This window comes from Emys orbicularis, chromosome 3, assembly GCF_028017835.1.
Source record: "Emys orbicularis isolate rEmyOrb1 chromosome 3, rEmyOrb1.hap1, whole genome shotgun sequence".
NCBI classification, from domain to species: Eukaryota; Metazoa; Chordata; order Testudines; family Emydidae; genus Emys; species Emys orbicularis.
Window position 1 is genome coordinate 164,555,911 of NC_088685.1, and position 17,243 is coordinate 164,573,153.

The 17,243-nt window shown below is 40.7% G+C and overlaps 1 protein-coding gene across 1 annotated transcript in view; it reads right to left on the reverse strand.

The window, feature by feature from the left end:
• The window catches only part of MIA3 (MIA SH3 domain ER export factor 3), a 37,689-nt gene extending 24,528 nt beyond the window's left edge, over positions 1-13,161 (reverse strand). The window contains exons 1-4 of the mRNA XM_065400939.1: positions 12,996-13,161; positions 11,137-11,270; positions 4,451-4,540; positions 490-3,454 (exon numbers count right to left, since the gene is read on the reverse strand). Of these exons, the coding sequence (XP_065257011.1) occupies positions 490-3,454; positions 4,451-4,540; positions 11,137-11,270; positions 12,996-13,143 (3,337 nt within the window). The 5' untranslated portion in view covers positions 13,144-13,161. The remainder of the gene's footprint in view (positions 1-489; positions 3,455-4,450; positions 4,541-11,136; positions 11,271-12,995) is intronic.
• Between the last annotated feature and the right edge of the window lie 4,082 nt (positions 13,162-17,243).

Sequence of the window (17,243 nt, forward strand, 5' to 3'; positions counted from 1 at the left end):
AATATAAAATCATTGCACATATCAGATAAAGGCACACTAGTTACAGGCAGCTGCTGTGGAAGTTCAGCACCTACTACATATTTCTAAAAATTCACTGCATGCCTGTAATTTTTTTTTCAAAACGAGGCCCTGTGTGGATGGGTCTTTCCTGACACATCCAATCACTTCAGTCTCATATGCAGGAGGCCTGTTCATCAGAATGAAGCAGATGGTTGCGGCTCAATAGCCGTCATCTCTCTCTCTCAGGGTTTATACGGCCAACCATCAGCACAATATCTGAGCCCTTCAACATAAAAATTGATTAGCAATAGTGAAGTCCCAAATGTAGTCTGGGTTTCTTTCCTCCCCCCGCCCCGCCCCACCCAATTATGCTATAAAAACTCTACTCGGAGTAGGGTTATATGTTTGTTTTAGGGGTTTTTTTCCTCCATAGGCAAGCAAAAACAACCCTCAACTTCCTCTGAGCAATTGTCAAACTTAAGATCCTACCTGTACCATGCATGCTATAATCCTTCTCATGTTCTGGAACGGACACAAGAGGTTCACTCTCACTAACAGATGAGTATTTGTGCCTTAACGAATATATTAATTCCTGAACATCATCCATCAGTGCAGCTTCTTCATCCCACAAATCTATTTCTTTCACCACCTCTTCTTTATTTTCTGCTTGCCTTGCATCTAAAACATGTTCCACAATTTCCATTATCCTAGATTCTGAAAATGTAAGGATCTGGTCCAAAGCTTGTTCAATATCCTCATAATCACGATTACCCTTTTGAGCAAGATCCAGCTTCAACTTCATGTTGTGAAACATGGCTTCTACCCTGACAATGTGCTGGGGCCCAAGATACTTTTGTAAACGTGCCACTCGCTTTTCATCAAGAAATTCTTTTATTATAGTGAGCTGCTTCACAGCCTCTCTGTATCCTGGCTCCACAGCTTCATTTGTGGTTACAGAAGTATCAGCAGGCCCTGTCTGCTCTATTACGTTCTGAATATCTTTCAGGTCTTTCTGCACAAGATCCTCTAGGAGAGGATCTTCCGTTTGATTAAAGTCATTTTTGCTGTCCACTGTTTCAAGGGACTTGTCATTTGGCAAAGTCCTTTCATCCTCTTCTTCCACTTCAGGTGCTACTAATCTTTCTTCTGTTTCTGGAGACTCCTCGTCTTCTTCCATCTCATTCAGTTTAGCTCCACTGAATTGTATATCCTCCTCTTCATTCTTGGTCTCACTCAAATCTTGCATGCTGTTCTTTCTGGCATGCTTAAATGTTGTGTTTGCTTCCTCTCCTGATTCATCGATTTCATAAACAGGATTAGCAGTTCCTGAAATAGCTCCATCTGGTATTTCCAATTCTGGGTTTGTACTTTCTCCATCTAATTTATTACCCTGTCTATTTGCAAGCCTCTCTTTTGACAATTTTGCACTCGCAGCATTGTCATCTTCTAATAGTTCTTCCTCTGCTTGACTTAGGAGGTCATCATCTTCTTCAGCTTCCAACTCTTCAGACTGAAATTCTGGTTTTACTGTTTTTTCTCCAACTATATCGGTTCCAAGAGCTTTGTCTTTATTTTCATCCCCACTATGAGCAGTGTCTTGTTGGGTCAGCCTCTCTATCTCAACATCCTGTGTAGTGTCTGTGGATATTTCTTCAGTTGCTATTTCACCAATACTTTTTTCTAATGTCTTCTTGCCTGTGTTTCTGGAAAACTCTTGTTCTGCATCTTCCTCTGAATACCTGGTCTTGTTTTCTTGTTGCTTAGATTGCTCAACAGCTGCTTTACTTGTATGCTGATTGTTCAGGTCTTCTTCCTTTTTTCCCCTTAGTATTTCAGTTTCTTCCTTAATAGCAACATTTGTTTGATTCTCATTCTCAGGCACCCTTGTTTGTTCAAAATCCTCTCCATTTTGTTGAATATCTTGTTTCTCTGTAGCAGATGTTTCATGCTCTCTTTTGCCTTCTAAGAGGTCAATATCCCCCAGGTCACTTTGGGATGCACTTTTTCGCTCCTCCAGTGGTTCTGGTAGAAAATTGATGGATTGCTGGTCCCCAGATGCTTTTTTTCCCTTTATTTTCTTCCATAATGTTTTGGGTTTTGTATCATTTTCCAAGCTGTCCTCCAAAATCTCCTCCTCTGCCTTTTCTTTATCTTTCAATATTTTATGAAGAGTAATTCCTTCTGGATCATCTTTGATGTTGTCTACAGGTGGTTTTAAAGCTTCTTGCTTTTCTTCAATGGATAGTTTAGACTCCAGGCTAAGAATAGCGCTAGGATCATGCACAGATGTGCTGTGCAGTTCTTCAGTAAATGATTCTGTCTTATCATCCATGAACTCTTCCTCATACTGTTTAGTTTTGTTTGTTTTTTCCTTTGGATCTTGGCCATCTACAACATGTTTTTCCTTTTTGAGAAGGTCTTCTTCTGTTAGATCTTCAAGCTGAACTGTTGCTGCTGTTTTATCCTCCTTACTAACTGGGATCACCTCATCCTCTTCCTCTTTTTCTTCCGTTGAATCAGACTTGCCCACATCTGTATCATCATTTGTTCTTGCACCCCCTCTGCGAGTTGGAAAGATAGTGTCCTCTACAGTTGTTAATAAACCCGGATAGTCTTTTTTCTCATTATTTCTTTGGGTAATTAACTCTGCAGCATCCTCAATGGTTTCATAGGGTTTATTCTTTTCTGACTCACGGTCAGCATATTTACCAGCTTCTGAGTCCACTGGAGTTTCTTCTTTTGTAAATGACAGCAAAGGAATTTCTTCAGATTGTTCCTTAAGATCTTCTAGCAACTCTGTGTCATGAGAATCAGTATTCAAATCTTCATTAAAATCATCCTCCAGTGATGTCACAAGGCTAGTCATCTCATCATCAGACACAAGGGCATCTGCAGTTGAGCCAAATTTTGTTTTCAAGTCCATAGATAGTTCTCTGTTTAAAAGTGTATAGGCATCAATCTCTTCACTCTCCTTATCTGATTCTTTGGCTGTACCCTGAGGATTATTAGAATTTTTGGCATTTTCACTTTCTAGCACTTTTAATTTTTCTTGTAGCATTCCTTCTGAGTGAGGATGTGCAATTTGGTCTCCCTGAGACTTTTTTTCATGGCTATATATGTTGAGGTCATCCCTCTCAGATTTGAAGAGTCCCTGTACATTCTCAGTATTTTCAGAAAGAAAACTGCCTTTTTCTTCTGTTTTGGTGAAGACTTTCTTGTTTTCTTCTGGACCTGGCTCAAGAACATCAGTCTCAGAAACATCAAGGGGCTTTACAGTATTGGACCCTTCTGTCTCCTCCTCCTCTTTGGTTTCTTCAACAACTTCTGTCCCTGGAGCATTCAATTCAGCTTTGCCCCTGTTCACCACAGTTTCTTCCGAAGATTTTAAAAGCTCATCCACATTATAGTTATCAAAATCATCTTTTCCTCCATCAAAACAAACAAAATCAGTTTCCTGGAGCAAAGGGGGAAAAAGCATTGTCAGTTGTCAGAGAGTTTTTTCTATTACACTGATGTAAAAGGTTCAAACAATTTTCTTTACCATTACACATGTCTACACTTTTCCATTAACTGGGGACTAAATCTTGAAGTCTGTAATCAAAACTTCCATTGACTCAATGGGAGTTTTCTTGAGTAAGGACTGAGTAGAAAAACCAAGTAAGGACCTTAGGATTCCAAGCAGTGGGCTAAATCCTAAGAAGTCATGAACAGATAGGGAGTCAATGGCAGAGTTGGATATATTTTAAATAATCTATCATGTGCATCTTTGAAATTGGAGCTATTGTCAGTAAAATGGCAAGGACAAGTTCTTCTTTATCAAGTGGTTAGCATATAGCGGGTGCCACCATAAATAAATAGTGATACAAACTAAAGGTTTGTACTTACACGATACACATGGGCCAAAATTCAGTCTGATCCTGCAACCTTACTCACATATGTATTTCCAGTATTCCTTACTCACATATGTATTTCCAGTAATTACAGTGGCGTTACCCATGTGAATAAGAGTTGCCGAATCAGACTGATAACCTATATGCTAATAGAGTTAAGCAAACAAAGAGGCTTACACAGTTTCAAAGTTTTTCTCTACGTTCCAGAAGTTCTGGGAAACAAACCTATTCATTCAGAGTTTGTATGAAACAGCCTCCATACAACCCAGCCAGTAACATTTCTTTGGGGATTTTGAGACCATTCTATGTATAGTTATTTAGTCACTTTTTGTCAGAAGAAAGAATGTTCATTTAAGACAAGTCCAGTGTTCAAATTATGGTGGATATAGACATATATACACACAATATTAGTTCACTGACTGAAAAGTAATTACAGTTTTTTCCTCCTAGGGTTATTGAGGTCCCAGTTCCCTCTCTCTCTCTCACTGATTTCACTCACAGTTCAGGAATGAGCCCTAAGTGTAATAAAGCCAGTCAAAAAAGTCACAATCAAAACTTACATCTGTTGGTAGTTCTAGCTCATCACTGGTATTATAAATATAATTTATTTCAAGTAAATCCTTTGGAAAATATCCAAATTCACTGCCAACCTGCCAGAAAAAAACCAACAAAACAAAAAGAAAAGTTTCAGTGTAAAGAAGCTTGTAAAGCCACATTAGAAAAAAAGTGACTTTAAAAATTACAATTAGTAGTTAAGAATACATCAAGTTAGATATTAAATCTAAATATTTCTAGATATACAGGTTGTTACCACAATAAATTGGAGAAACGGAACAGTAATACATTACACTTGAATGTTTAATTTGAGATTCTAAACCAGGGATCGGCAACCTTTGGCACGCGGCTCGCCAGGGTAAGCCCCCTGGTGGGCCAGGCCACCTGCCGTATCCGCAGGTTCGGCCAATCGCGGCTCCCACTGGCCACGGTTCGCTGCTCCAGGCCAATGGGGGCTGCGGGAAGCTTACCCTGGCGAGCCGTGTGCCAAAGGTTGCCGATCCCTGTTCTAAACATTAATTAAGCCTCACCACACCTTTGTGAAGTAGGGAAGTATTTCTACTCCCCTTTCAAAGACAGGGCCAACTAAGGCATAGGGCCACATAGCAAGTTATAGGAAGAGTTTGGAATGAAACCCAGGAGTCATGGCTCATAGCACACTCTCACTGACTTCACAAATGCTCCGACCCCTTTCTTGTGCACAATTAGCAAAAATATCTTTTTGTGATAAGGCCTGCAAAAATGTCACATTTTTAAAGCAGACAACCAACCTCCTCCATAACTTTATACTTCTCCCCTCACATTTTGAAAAGATTTCTTAAAGCCAGCTTTTAGAAAACACAAAATTGCACCTGAGTTATTGTAAATTGCTGAACAGTAGCCTTTTATCACACTAATATTATCTACCTTAGTATCAGTGTGTAAAATGTGACCCTCTTTGCAAACACACTTGTTCTTCAGTAGCTACTGTTTCCAGGTGAGCAATAGCTGCAGGTGGTCAGTAAAGAGTAAGGTGATGTGGTGATCAAATGCAAACAGTAGGAGACAAAAGCTCTCTTATCACTCACTAGTTAAAGATCCACAGAATAATGCTCTCACTTGGGAGCTCTGATAACTGCTGTCAGGAAGCCAATATGAATAGCACAGTATTGCTTCAAAGATTAGATAGCCAAAGCAATGAGAAACTGGCAGACACCCTATTAAGAGTACAGAGTCCCTAGAAAGCCAAAATATGTTCAAGAATAAAACACTGCTCATTTCCTTGATATCTTGATGTTTTTATTGTAGGAGCAAGAAGGCAATTGCCAATATTCTTGGAGAGTCTGAGTGAAGATCGTTCAATTAAGGATCAAAATAAAAAAAGAACATAGTTCACTCTATCAAAATAATTAGATGGGACACATTCTGATATCAATTACACTGGTTTATAAATCCAGAGTAGTTTCCAACAGTTCAGTGAAGCTCTCTGGATTTGCCACAGTGCAAATAATAATTAGAACTTGGTCTAGGTGTGTAATACATAGATATAGTAATACACACATAAATGAATAAAATTCTGAAGGGATATGGAGTTTCCTTTGTTAAATATTTACCATTCAAATCCTAAATTAAATAGCTGTGGAAACTAGTTACATAACAGTAATGTTTACAGAATTGATATCATTTTTTTGTATACGCTACAGGGAGAAGTAACTGCTACTATATTTAAAAAAATCCTGTGTATTATATTTGCGATAGGAGCAAGCCAAGCAATTAGCCTAGAAAAGCTAGTTCTAAATCCCTTCCCCTTTATTCCCATAGAATAATACTATCTTTTTCTTCACCAGTTAATATTCCATTTTTCAAAGACTCTTTCAAGTGCAAAAGCCGAAGCCTCAAAGTAGCTTCCTTATAGACTAATCTTAATGACAACAATTAGGCATCACAATTTCACACTACTTTATTATAATCCAAGCTTCCAAGCATACAAGTCCCTTGCCATGACCCAGTTTGCAATTTAACTTGGCCTATGACAGAAAAACTTACTCCTATATATTGCCATGCATGCAAAGAAAAATATTCTTTATTCTATTCAGTAGTGATTGAGGCTTGAAAGGAAAATAGAATGTCACGGCAGAGAATGGAGGAGAAAAAATGTATCCTGCAGCCTATCTGGGAGATGCTCCCAATTAATTGGCAGCTGAACTGATCTGCAAATGAGACATGGGTTTAAACACACTTGCATCTAGAATTAAAGAACTGGCAGTCTCTGAAGTCTGTATATGTCTGAGGTAATTGTGCTTGTAGTGTCTCCCTATGACAGCAACCTCCAGTAGCTGATTCACAAAATGATACTGACATCTTTATACCACAGAAAGCAATCGCTTCACACCACCTGCTGAATACCACAATGACAGAAGCCAGAAAGAGGAAATATTCTCCTGCTATGTCTGAGTTACAAGGTTCAGCTATTATTTAAAAATAAAATCCACAAAAGCACAAACATCATCAGGAATATTCTCACTTACAAGGATCCAATACAGCAGGAGAGTTGGTGCAAAGAGACGGTTAGATTGCTCTACCTTTTTGTGTAGCCTTTGTATATCATTCAGAAAGATCAGAATCAAATGTTAAGAGCAATTCCTGAACTCCATCTGGATCTTCCAGAAATCAATTCTCTCTCACACACTTTGTTTTTAAAGTAACTCCATCCACAACCATGAGTCCAGAGAAAGGTGGCCACAAGCCAAGTCCTTTTTTTGGTGTGAGGCATGGAAACAGAAGGAAACATTTATCTGGTGCAGGACTGAATAATGTTCCATCCTGCACCTCAGAGTACCGTATATACTCGATCATAAGCCGGTTCGTTTATAAGCCGACCTTCCCCCCCCACCCCCCAAGATGGATAAGTAAAAATGGAAAATTTTTACAACCCTTTCATAAGCCAACCCTATAATTCAGGGGTCAGCAAACGTTGGCTCCCGGGCCATCAGGATAAGCAGCTGGTGGGCCGAGATGGTTTGTTTACCTCAAGCGTCCGCAGGCATGGAGGTAAATCTAAGTAAACAAAGTGTTCCGGTGAGCCAGCTCCTTACCCTGACGGGCCAGAACAGCAACTGGTGGGGAAATTTTTTTGGGGGGAGAAGCTAGGAGTCAGGGGAGTAACCCCTGTGACCACCTCCCACATGACCCCACCCCTAGCCCGGGACCCCCACACTCTCCCCATCCCATCCCTTACCATCTTATCTGGGGAGGGCCAGAGGAGGCAGTCTCTGGCGTGGCTGGAGCTGCTCCAGCAGGCGGGGCAGCGTGGCCGCAGCCTGCTCCGGCAGGCCAGACCAGGCGGCATGGCCGCAGCATGGTCCAGCGGGCTGGGCTGGGCGGCACAGCTGCAGCATGCTCCGGCAGGCCGGGCGGCATGGCAACAGCCTGCTCTGGGGGGTGGGGCCGAGCGGCACGGCTACAGCCTACCAGCCCCGGAGCTGCAGCTGCTTCGGAGGCTGGGGGGAGAGCAGCATAGCCAAAAGCAGAGAGACTCTGGCCCCGCCTCTTCCCTTCTGGCTTTGCTGCCTCTCCTTGCTCCCTCTGTTGGGGGAGGGGCTGTGTCCCACCTCTCCCTCTCTATACCCGTTCATAAGCCGACCCCCTTCTCTGGTGCTTCCCTTTTTTACTAAAAAAATTCGGCTTATGAACGAGTATATACGGTAATATATATTTTTGTGGGGTAGAAATCAGAAGTCTAACACTGAAAAACTGTTATTTTAAAAAGTGGCAGCTATTTGAAGCTGCTCAGAGATTTGGGATATTAGAGATTCTGATAAAAATGTGGGCATGATTATAAATGTGGGGTGTTTTTTATTTTGGTGATATGGACTGTTCATGGGGCAGGGGGAGTGGTAGAGGATACCTTACAGAGACAGTAATATATAGAGTTAAAAAAGTATGACATATGAAGTATGACATGGCCATCAACTCTTCGTGCTTTGAGGAAAACCTGGCAGCAATATTTTCTCTGAACTGATGTTTCAATGGAATTAAAAACAGAATTATTCTTTAACACTCTGAGCATCTTCCATTGTACTAACAACAGAGTAGATCCTGCAAACCCTCCGCATGCAGAATTCCCCTTGACTTCAATGAGAAATCCGCGTACAGAGGGCATCCAAGAATGAACTCAAGACTAAGATGCTATTCTTGCAACAGCTTGAAGGATTTTTGCAATCATCAACAACAGCTTGAATAGAGGGATGAATTAATAGGCAAGTAAAGGAGCATGTAAAGCAGTGAAAAACTGCTTTAGATTTTCCAACCTGCATTAACCCTTGCTCATCTGATCATGGTCCTTCAAGTCACCCATATTTATTATGGCCCTGATCTTACAAATGACTCCACTTGGGCACAGTCACTTGCAGGATGGGGACTATATGTATAAATTTTGTTTTGGAACGAGCCCAGTTCTTTAGTAATTCTGATCCTTAAATACAGTTTCATCTGGTGGCCCAAAGCAAGGACAGAATAACTATAAGTGGGTTAGAAATAGCTATAAATTCTTCTAACAAATCAAATTCCCCATATTTAAGAGCCAATAAAATTAAAGTTTATGGTGGAAATGTGTAGTAATACATTTCAGATGATAAACTGTTTATGCAGGTTGCAATATAATCAGCTTAACTCCTTGTATGATAAATAAGTACAGTATCCCTGTAGTTACTTCTTGGTTTTATAACTCCCTCTTATCCCTACATAAAAGGGCACTGAAATCAAATTTGTCCCAAAATTTAGTAGTTGTTTTTGAAGGCACATTTACAAAGCCCTAATATGAACAGAAAAGGTTCTATTTACATATATTAATTGACATTTTAAAAACATATATAAATAAGTATCCCTCTGAAAAGCTTGCAACCTAATTATTGCAGCATTGTGTTATCAGGAGAAGCTGAAAGTGAAACTGACTAGAAACTAAAAATACAAAAATTAAACTGATTAGTCTTTTTTCATTGTTGGCTAGACATGCAGAAAGTCGCCTAAATAGTGAAAAATAAATTGGATTTTTAAAATTCTTTCAAATCTAATAATGTAAGGTGTTATTTTTTAAACACAAATTAGGACTTTTGATTTGGGTTTTTTAAAATATATTACCTTAAGCTTGACAATGTGCCTTTAAGATACTGGTGCTAGCTCTGTTAATGAATATAGTTAAAATGTTGATTCTGCAATTTCTTGTCTGTTGAATAATCTGTGTGCCTGATCTTGCAACCCTTGCTAGCTTGTGAGTAGGAGCTGCAGGATTGGGCCCATGTGTTAGCTTTTTGTGTTTGTGGAGAGCTGGCAGCCCTGGAAACTGGTGCCATCTAATTATCCAGGTTATTTATGGCACAGTACGTGTCAGAAGGGAATTGCCAGCATGATATAATTATAAATTCTGCTTCTTTCACCACATGGCACAGCTTTCCACTTTCTTCTATGCTATTTTAATTGGATCCTACTATTACTATGAGGCTGCCTGTCCCCACCCTAAGCAACACCTCCTGCCAGTGCATGAAGCCAGTAGTCACACAATAAGAGCAGGCATGGCTTTGTTAAGGTCCAGTCCAGCTCACTGAGGCACAAGGACTTAGTTGTCAACAGCAGCATTCATCTTTGGGAGCAAAACAGTAAAGACATGAAGAAGAGCAGGGGAAAGACAGGAATAAAGAATTTAAGGGCATAACCCCGCAAGATGCTGAGCATCATTAACTGCCAGAGATACTAGTGAAATCTGAGGCTGATCAGCACCTTGCAAGGTTAGACTTTTTGTATTTTTTAATAATCTTCTTTCCTCCTCCCTGTGAGTGCCCCCATTCCGCAGATCTCATGTAAGCAAAACTATTTCCCACTGAAGTCAACAGGAGTTTGCCATGTAATGACTTCAGGATCAGGGTCTGAGAGGGTTTGCTGAAGGGGTCTTCTTTTCCTACTCAAGTGACCTATCATCTTTCAACAGAATAAAACAAGACGACAGCCTTGTCTAAAGGTCTGTCACAGTCTGATTATGAAAAAATTACTATCGTGAGTAGTCCCCCGGAGGACCCTAAGTTTTACAAACACTTCCTTATTAAAACTGAAATAATTTTCAAAGTCCAATTTACTTTTCACTCTTTATGCCTTTTTTTTTCTTTACTTAATTTGGACAATAACAATACCTAGTCAATTGAACGATAGGATGAGGAGTACATAAAAAGCCATAGGCCACCGTCCTGCAAAGATTTAGTCACTTGCTTAAGTTTATGCAGTGTGTGTTGTGTCACTGAAGCCAATGAGACCACACACAGCGTGCAAAGTTAAACAGATGCTTTGCAGGACTGGGACCTTAGTTTCTAGTCACTTTCAGGTTCTCGTGTACTAGCACAATGTTCAGTCCGCAAAAACTGCAGGGGAATTTTAAAAAAATGGAAAAATAGTTCTCTTGCTTTATTTAATATATGAAAAGTTAATTCTTACAAAACCTAATGTATGATCCAAATATGACCCAATAGCATCCCTTCAAAATAAAAGTGTGTGTTAAAATCTTGTCTCAAGTGAAAATTACATCTGTTACACTATCTCTTCTATGTAAAAAAGTGAAGTGTTTTCAGATTTTTGAAAAGGAGCAAAAGAAATAAAGATGATTGAAATGTACAGTGCTAAAATGGCCAATACAACTGAAATAAAATATGTGTTTTGCAGTACTTACACTTCCAGCCCAAAGCTCAGTTGATTTTCCTATTAATTTGTAATACACATACACTGCTTCTCCTTCTTTCAAATTTATAAATCGACAGTCTGGACCTTTAAAATCCTGCTTTGCTTTCCCTCGATACATCAACACTGTACAAAGAAAACAAAAACAAAATATAGCATTTTAAATAAAGCACAGTTCCCTGAGCAGTAGCTGTATTAATTAGCAGGAAAGAAGGCCTTGTTGTATGCAGAATATGGCTAATATATTTATGGGCATCTGGTCAAGGGATAAGAATATATGACTGATTTAAGGGACAAAAACTTATATGGTAATATTAAGATTGTTTCATGATGTGATGTTAAAAGTTACAACCTTTATAAAGAACTTTTGAAAATGTTAAAAGCACAATAAAAAAGAAGTATTATTATTAATAATAATTTTAAATTAGATGGATCCAAAGATGCCACGTGCTTCATGACTAATCAGCTTTCATGTTATTCAGTTCAGAAATTATACCTGTAGAGGGTGGAGGTTTGTTTTGTTTTTGAAGAGGGTTTTTGCAGGAGGAAGAGAGCTGGGGAAGCTAAAAAAACTGGTCAAGATCATCAATTTATGAAATGCAAGTTCATCAAGGTAAGTCTTTAGGAAGTCTGTGCAGCAAGGCAAAGACTTTTTGTGGTACAATTATTTAAAATTGTATGATTATTTTTTGTATAAAAGTAAAAAAAAATCAGATTCTTGCAGCTTATGCCACAACAATTCATTTTCTAAGTATTTTGGAATGCTTATTCTTGCAAATCTGTGTCAAAGATGATGGAAAATTATTTCTGCTGGACTGTCAATATGCCAAGTGTCAGGTACCTTTTCAGACTGAACTCTGGAGCATAGCATTCTCTGTCAGACAAAAGAAATACAGTAAGTCCCCTAGGGAGACAGGAAATGCCTGAATATTTGTATATTTCCAAGAATTCAGGTTGCTCTGGGTTTACTTGATGTAGGGAAAGAAATAACAAACACACACATAAAGAGGATGAGTTCAAGTGTTGCTTGTTCCTGTGAAATCCATTTTCTTTGCTCTTTGTTTAAAAAAATATTAAGAAAAAGAATGGATCCTCTCTGCCTGGAAGACACGGTTTTGTTTACATGGAAGGGGAATTCAAACATTTGATGTTTACTAAAAATCTAAAACACAAACAATGTAATACACCAGGAAACTGGGAGGGAGACTTGGCCACCCTCAGACCAACAAGGTTAGCAAACCACTAGAAAGGGTAATAACCCGAACGCAGGAGCTTTTTACCAGCACCGAGCTCCGCTTTGACACCGGGCCTCCAAAAACCGGAGTAGTTTTTAAACACATTTCTTCCCATAAGAAGAGGCAAAAGCTTAGACAGAAAACAAGAGAATGTCTCCCTCCCTAGCCAGATCCCCCAATAACCAGCCAGGGTCCTTGTCCCTCTCCCTTTACACGACACACCAGGCGGGGAAGGCAGGCGGCGTACTTGCAAACAACTATTTGTAATAAACTAAGCAACAAGTTTCCAAGCAATCTTTAGGAAGCCGTGGGCAGAGGGAAGGGCACCAGGCATCCCTCTCTCCCTCGACAAGAGAGAGGCAGCGCCGGGAGAGAGGTAACCTCAGCATCTCCCTCCCCACAAGAGGGCGCTTGGGGTAGAGCAGTGGTGTGGGGGCGCAGGGTGGTAAACCCAGCATCTCCCCCTCCCCGCAGCAGGGGTGACCCCAGCGGGCCCCCAATCACTGCCCCGTACTGGGAGAGGCCCCTGGAGATGCCAACAGGTCCTGGCCGCCGCCGAGCAGTCTCACCGGGACCGGACCCCCCGCGGGGACCCCAGCGCCCCGCACCCACTTACTACTGCACTCCGGGTCGGCGCAGCGCTTGCGCTCGGCGAAGCGCCGGTCCAGGTGCTTGGCGGCCAAGCAGAGGGGCTGCTGCGCGGGCAGGAGCAGGGCGACTAGGGCGAGGAGCAGGAGGGAGAAGCGCGGCCGCGCTGCAGCCATGTTAGCAGGGCTGGCGGCGGGGGGAGGAGGGAGCGGGGCCGACACGTCAGCAGAGCCGGGATGGAGGAGGATGTGGAGGGAGGAGGGACCCGGGTGGGAGGGGGAAGAGGAAGAAATCCACCGCCTGTCCCAGAGTAGAGGCGAGAAACCCCTCCCCTGCCATCCCAGCCCCAGAGGACAAGGACCCCTCCCCTGGCACCCTAACCCCAGAGGAATTTAGGGACCCCCTGGTGCCCCATCCAAGAGACTGGCTGCTTTCACGAGACTCCTACCACGTCCATCTAACCTCAGCCACGTCCCACCCCATTTCCCCTCCCTCCTTCCTACGAACACTTACCAGCCCATCTTGGAGAGCCTCCTGGCATGACGCACGATCCCTACATAGCTCCTACATGCAGATTTTAATAAGAAGGGAGCAGAGATATCATGGATATTGCATGGCAGAGAAGCTCCTTGCAGAACTTTTTTTCACTTTTGAAAGAGGTGGCAAGACGTTGCTTTTGTTCAGTGCCTGGGAGTTGGAGTGCAGTCATTACTTTTCCACTTTAAGGGCTGAATCTTTTCCACTTATGGAAAAAGTGAAGTCTTGGGGGTGGAGAACTTGTATACAGAAGTACAGAGTCCTGCTCGATTCCGAAGGGAAATTTGGTTGAAAGTACATGTAGTCTAATGCATTCCAAAAGCAAAATATTTTCTGTTCAGAAGTAGTATTGGGCTAAAGTCACTGTCTGGAGCAAGGCTGCGTTAACAGGATAAGAGGCCTGGAAGTGGGGAATTAACTCTTTCAGAAGTAGAGAGGTCTCCTTTAACCTTTCCCCTCCTTTTCAGTTCACTGTAAGAAGTAATCCTGCCTCCCTTGGCCAGGGGGACTGGATAACTTAACAGGTACTTTCCCTCTTTGAGTGTAAAGGTGAAATAGGTTCTATCTGTTGTACACATTTCTGGTGGGTAGTGATGCTCAAAATGAGGCAAGAAGTCAAGCAAAAATAATAGTAACTCTTCATATTATCGTTAAGTACATTGTATCTATATGCAAGATAGGTGTACCTATATAACTGTAACAAGAACACATTAACATTGGGAATATGGTATAGTAATGAAATGTAATTCTGAAAGGTTAACAGTAGCAATGGGGCTGAACCAAACACTGGATCTTAATACTCTCCCCATCAATCCTTGCGGAAGTTCAGATCTAGATCTGAGCTTCATAACTCCATCATTGGAAAAAAGCAGTATTATGCATTCTGTCCTCACCCAACTCCGGCTGATTAGGCTCCAATCTCACAAATGCTTAAGCACATAAATGTATGTGAGTAGTCCCATTGAACTAAATGCAGCTACTCATGGTAGAAGTTACTCAGGTAAGTGCTGGTAGGATTGAGCCCTGAAGGTGCTTATTATAACTGTTCTGTAAATTCTATTTGCATTTGCTACTACATATTAACGTGAATTACATTAGAGATGTTTTGTAAATAAAATACATGCTCCTTACATTTGTACCTGTACCTTGTATGCATTCTTACATTACATTATAGTTATTTAACAGTCTAGGGCAAGAGGGCTGCAAAGAAAGCCACGGGAATTGTCTGAAGGGTAAAGGTGGCTATGGAATGTCTTTTCCTCCCTCCATATACTTAGTTTATCTGTAAACATTCAACCTGGCTCCTAGGCTGCTAGCAGACAAAAGGATATAGTTCAGGGGGAATAGGTGATGGACAATAGATGCTTGTTGCTGATTCTATTGAAGTCAATGGCAAAACTCCCCTTAGCTTCAGTGGGAACAAATGGGGGGCAGGATTTAAAATCAGGGAGGGCAAATTCTGAACTGGATCCTGAAATGAGGGGGGCTACTGACCAAGTGGGGGGAAGTAGTAGATGTGATATCGCTTCATTTTAGTAAAGGTTCCGACAGTTTCACATGACATTTTCATAAGCAAACTAGGGAAATGGGGTCTAGATGAAATTACTATAAGGTGAGTGCACAACTGATTGAAACACTACACGCAGAGTAGTTATGAATGGTTTGCTGTCAAACTGGGAGGGCGTATCTAGTGATGTACTGCAGGAGTCAGTCCTGAGTCCAATATTTTCATTAATGACTTGGATAATGGAATGGAGAGTATGCTTATAAAATGTGCTAATGACAACAAGCTGGGAGGGATTGCAAATACTGTGGAGGACATGATCAGAATTCAAAATGACCTTGACAAATTGGAGAATTGGTCTGAATACAAAAAGATTAAATTCAGTAAAGACAAGTGCAGAGCAACTTATTCAGGAAGAAAAAATCAAATGCACAACTACAAATTGGAAAATAAGTGGCTAGGCAATACTGCTGAAAAGGATATGGGGGTTATAGTGGAACACAAATTGAATAAGTCAACCATGTGATGCAGCTGTGAAAAAGGCTAATATAATTCTGGGGTGTATTAAGTGGAGTGTCGTATGTGAGACATGAGAGGTAATTGTCCTACTGTACTTGGCATCAGTTAGGCCTTAGCTGCAATACTGTGTCCTGTTCTGGGCGCCACACTTTAGGAAAGATGGGGACAAATTGGAGAGAGTTCAGAGGAGAGCAACAAAAATGATAAAAACTTTAGAAAACCTGACCTATGAGGAAAGGTTAAAAAAATGGGTATGTTTAATCTTGAGAAAAGAAGACTGAGGGGGGACTTGATAACAGTCTTTAAATATATTAAGGGCTGCTATAAAGAGGATGGTGATCAATTGTTCTCTATGGCTACCACAATTAGGACAAGAAGTAATGGGCTTAATCTGTAGTAAGGGATATTTATATTTAGGTTAGATCATTATGAAAAACTGTAAGGGTAGTTAAGCTCTGGAATTGGCTCCCAAGGGAGGTTATGGAATCCCCATAATTGGAAATCTTTAAAAACAGGTTAGCTAAATACTTGTCAGGGATGGTCAAGTTTTACCTGGTCCTGCCACAACACAGATGTCTAGACTTGAGGACTTTTTAAAGTTCCCTCCAGCCCTACATTTCTATGATTCTATGAATGGGGATGCCTAGTGTCTGATGATCAAGGTGAAAGAGTTTTGTTTTTTTGTACATGTGGGAAAATGGAGTTGGCAAGCTGTGATTTAGAGTCCTTTTAAACTAATTAACATTTGCAAAACACTTTGAGATCATCACTGAAGCACAAAGGATTATTAATAATTAAATGCTCGGGGGGTTACTCTGTGACCACAGAAAGTGCAGTCCTTCGTGCTCTTCCATTTATTATCAGCTCTTATCTCAAACTATTAGCAATCACCAGTACTAATCACATTAGAATTACTGTTCATGTTCTTATCATATGCTCATGGTTATTGATTTTTGCTTTATATACCCATTTCTACATTCCCTTAGGAGGAGAACTGAGAGCACAAAGGATGTAGCAAAGTTAATACTACATATCCTTGGAAAAAAAATATCGATTCTATATTTTGCCCCACCCAAAAAAAAAAAAAAATCAGTTTGTTTTCATACCCCCAGACAACAGCAAGGTAAGAGAATTTAAAGTAGTTTATATTATATAAACTAACAATGCTAAGAAAAAATCTCTGATAAGTTTGGGTACAGGTATCTTTGAGCATCCTGTTAGTTCTCTGTACTTGGCGTGGAGATGATCAAAAAACACTCAGCTGCTGCAGGATGTATCAGTAGCTGGGGCCCTTCTCTCTAAGCAAGTACTTCCCAAGCATAGTGCCTGGACTGTACAACACAGTGCTGCTGATGGTGCCATGCAGTGTAAGTATCTCTGGAAATCAGTTCATTAACCTCTCTACTTCAGGTCCCTCATCTGTAGACTGCGGATACTGATACTCACCATCGTAAAGTGCTCGGAGTTCTATGGATGAAAACCCTAATAGGTTCTAAGTAGTATGAAGTTTACAAATGGATTTAGCCACACAACAGTTCTGATATTCAACTTGAATTTAAATTGTTATAGTCTGAAATTCTCTTTTGAAATATATCAGGGAGTAGCCGTGTTAGTCTGTATCCACAAAAACAACAAGGAGTCCGGTGGCACCTTAAAAACTAACAGATTTATTTGGAAATAAGCTTTCGTGGGTAAAAAAACTCACTTCTTCAGATG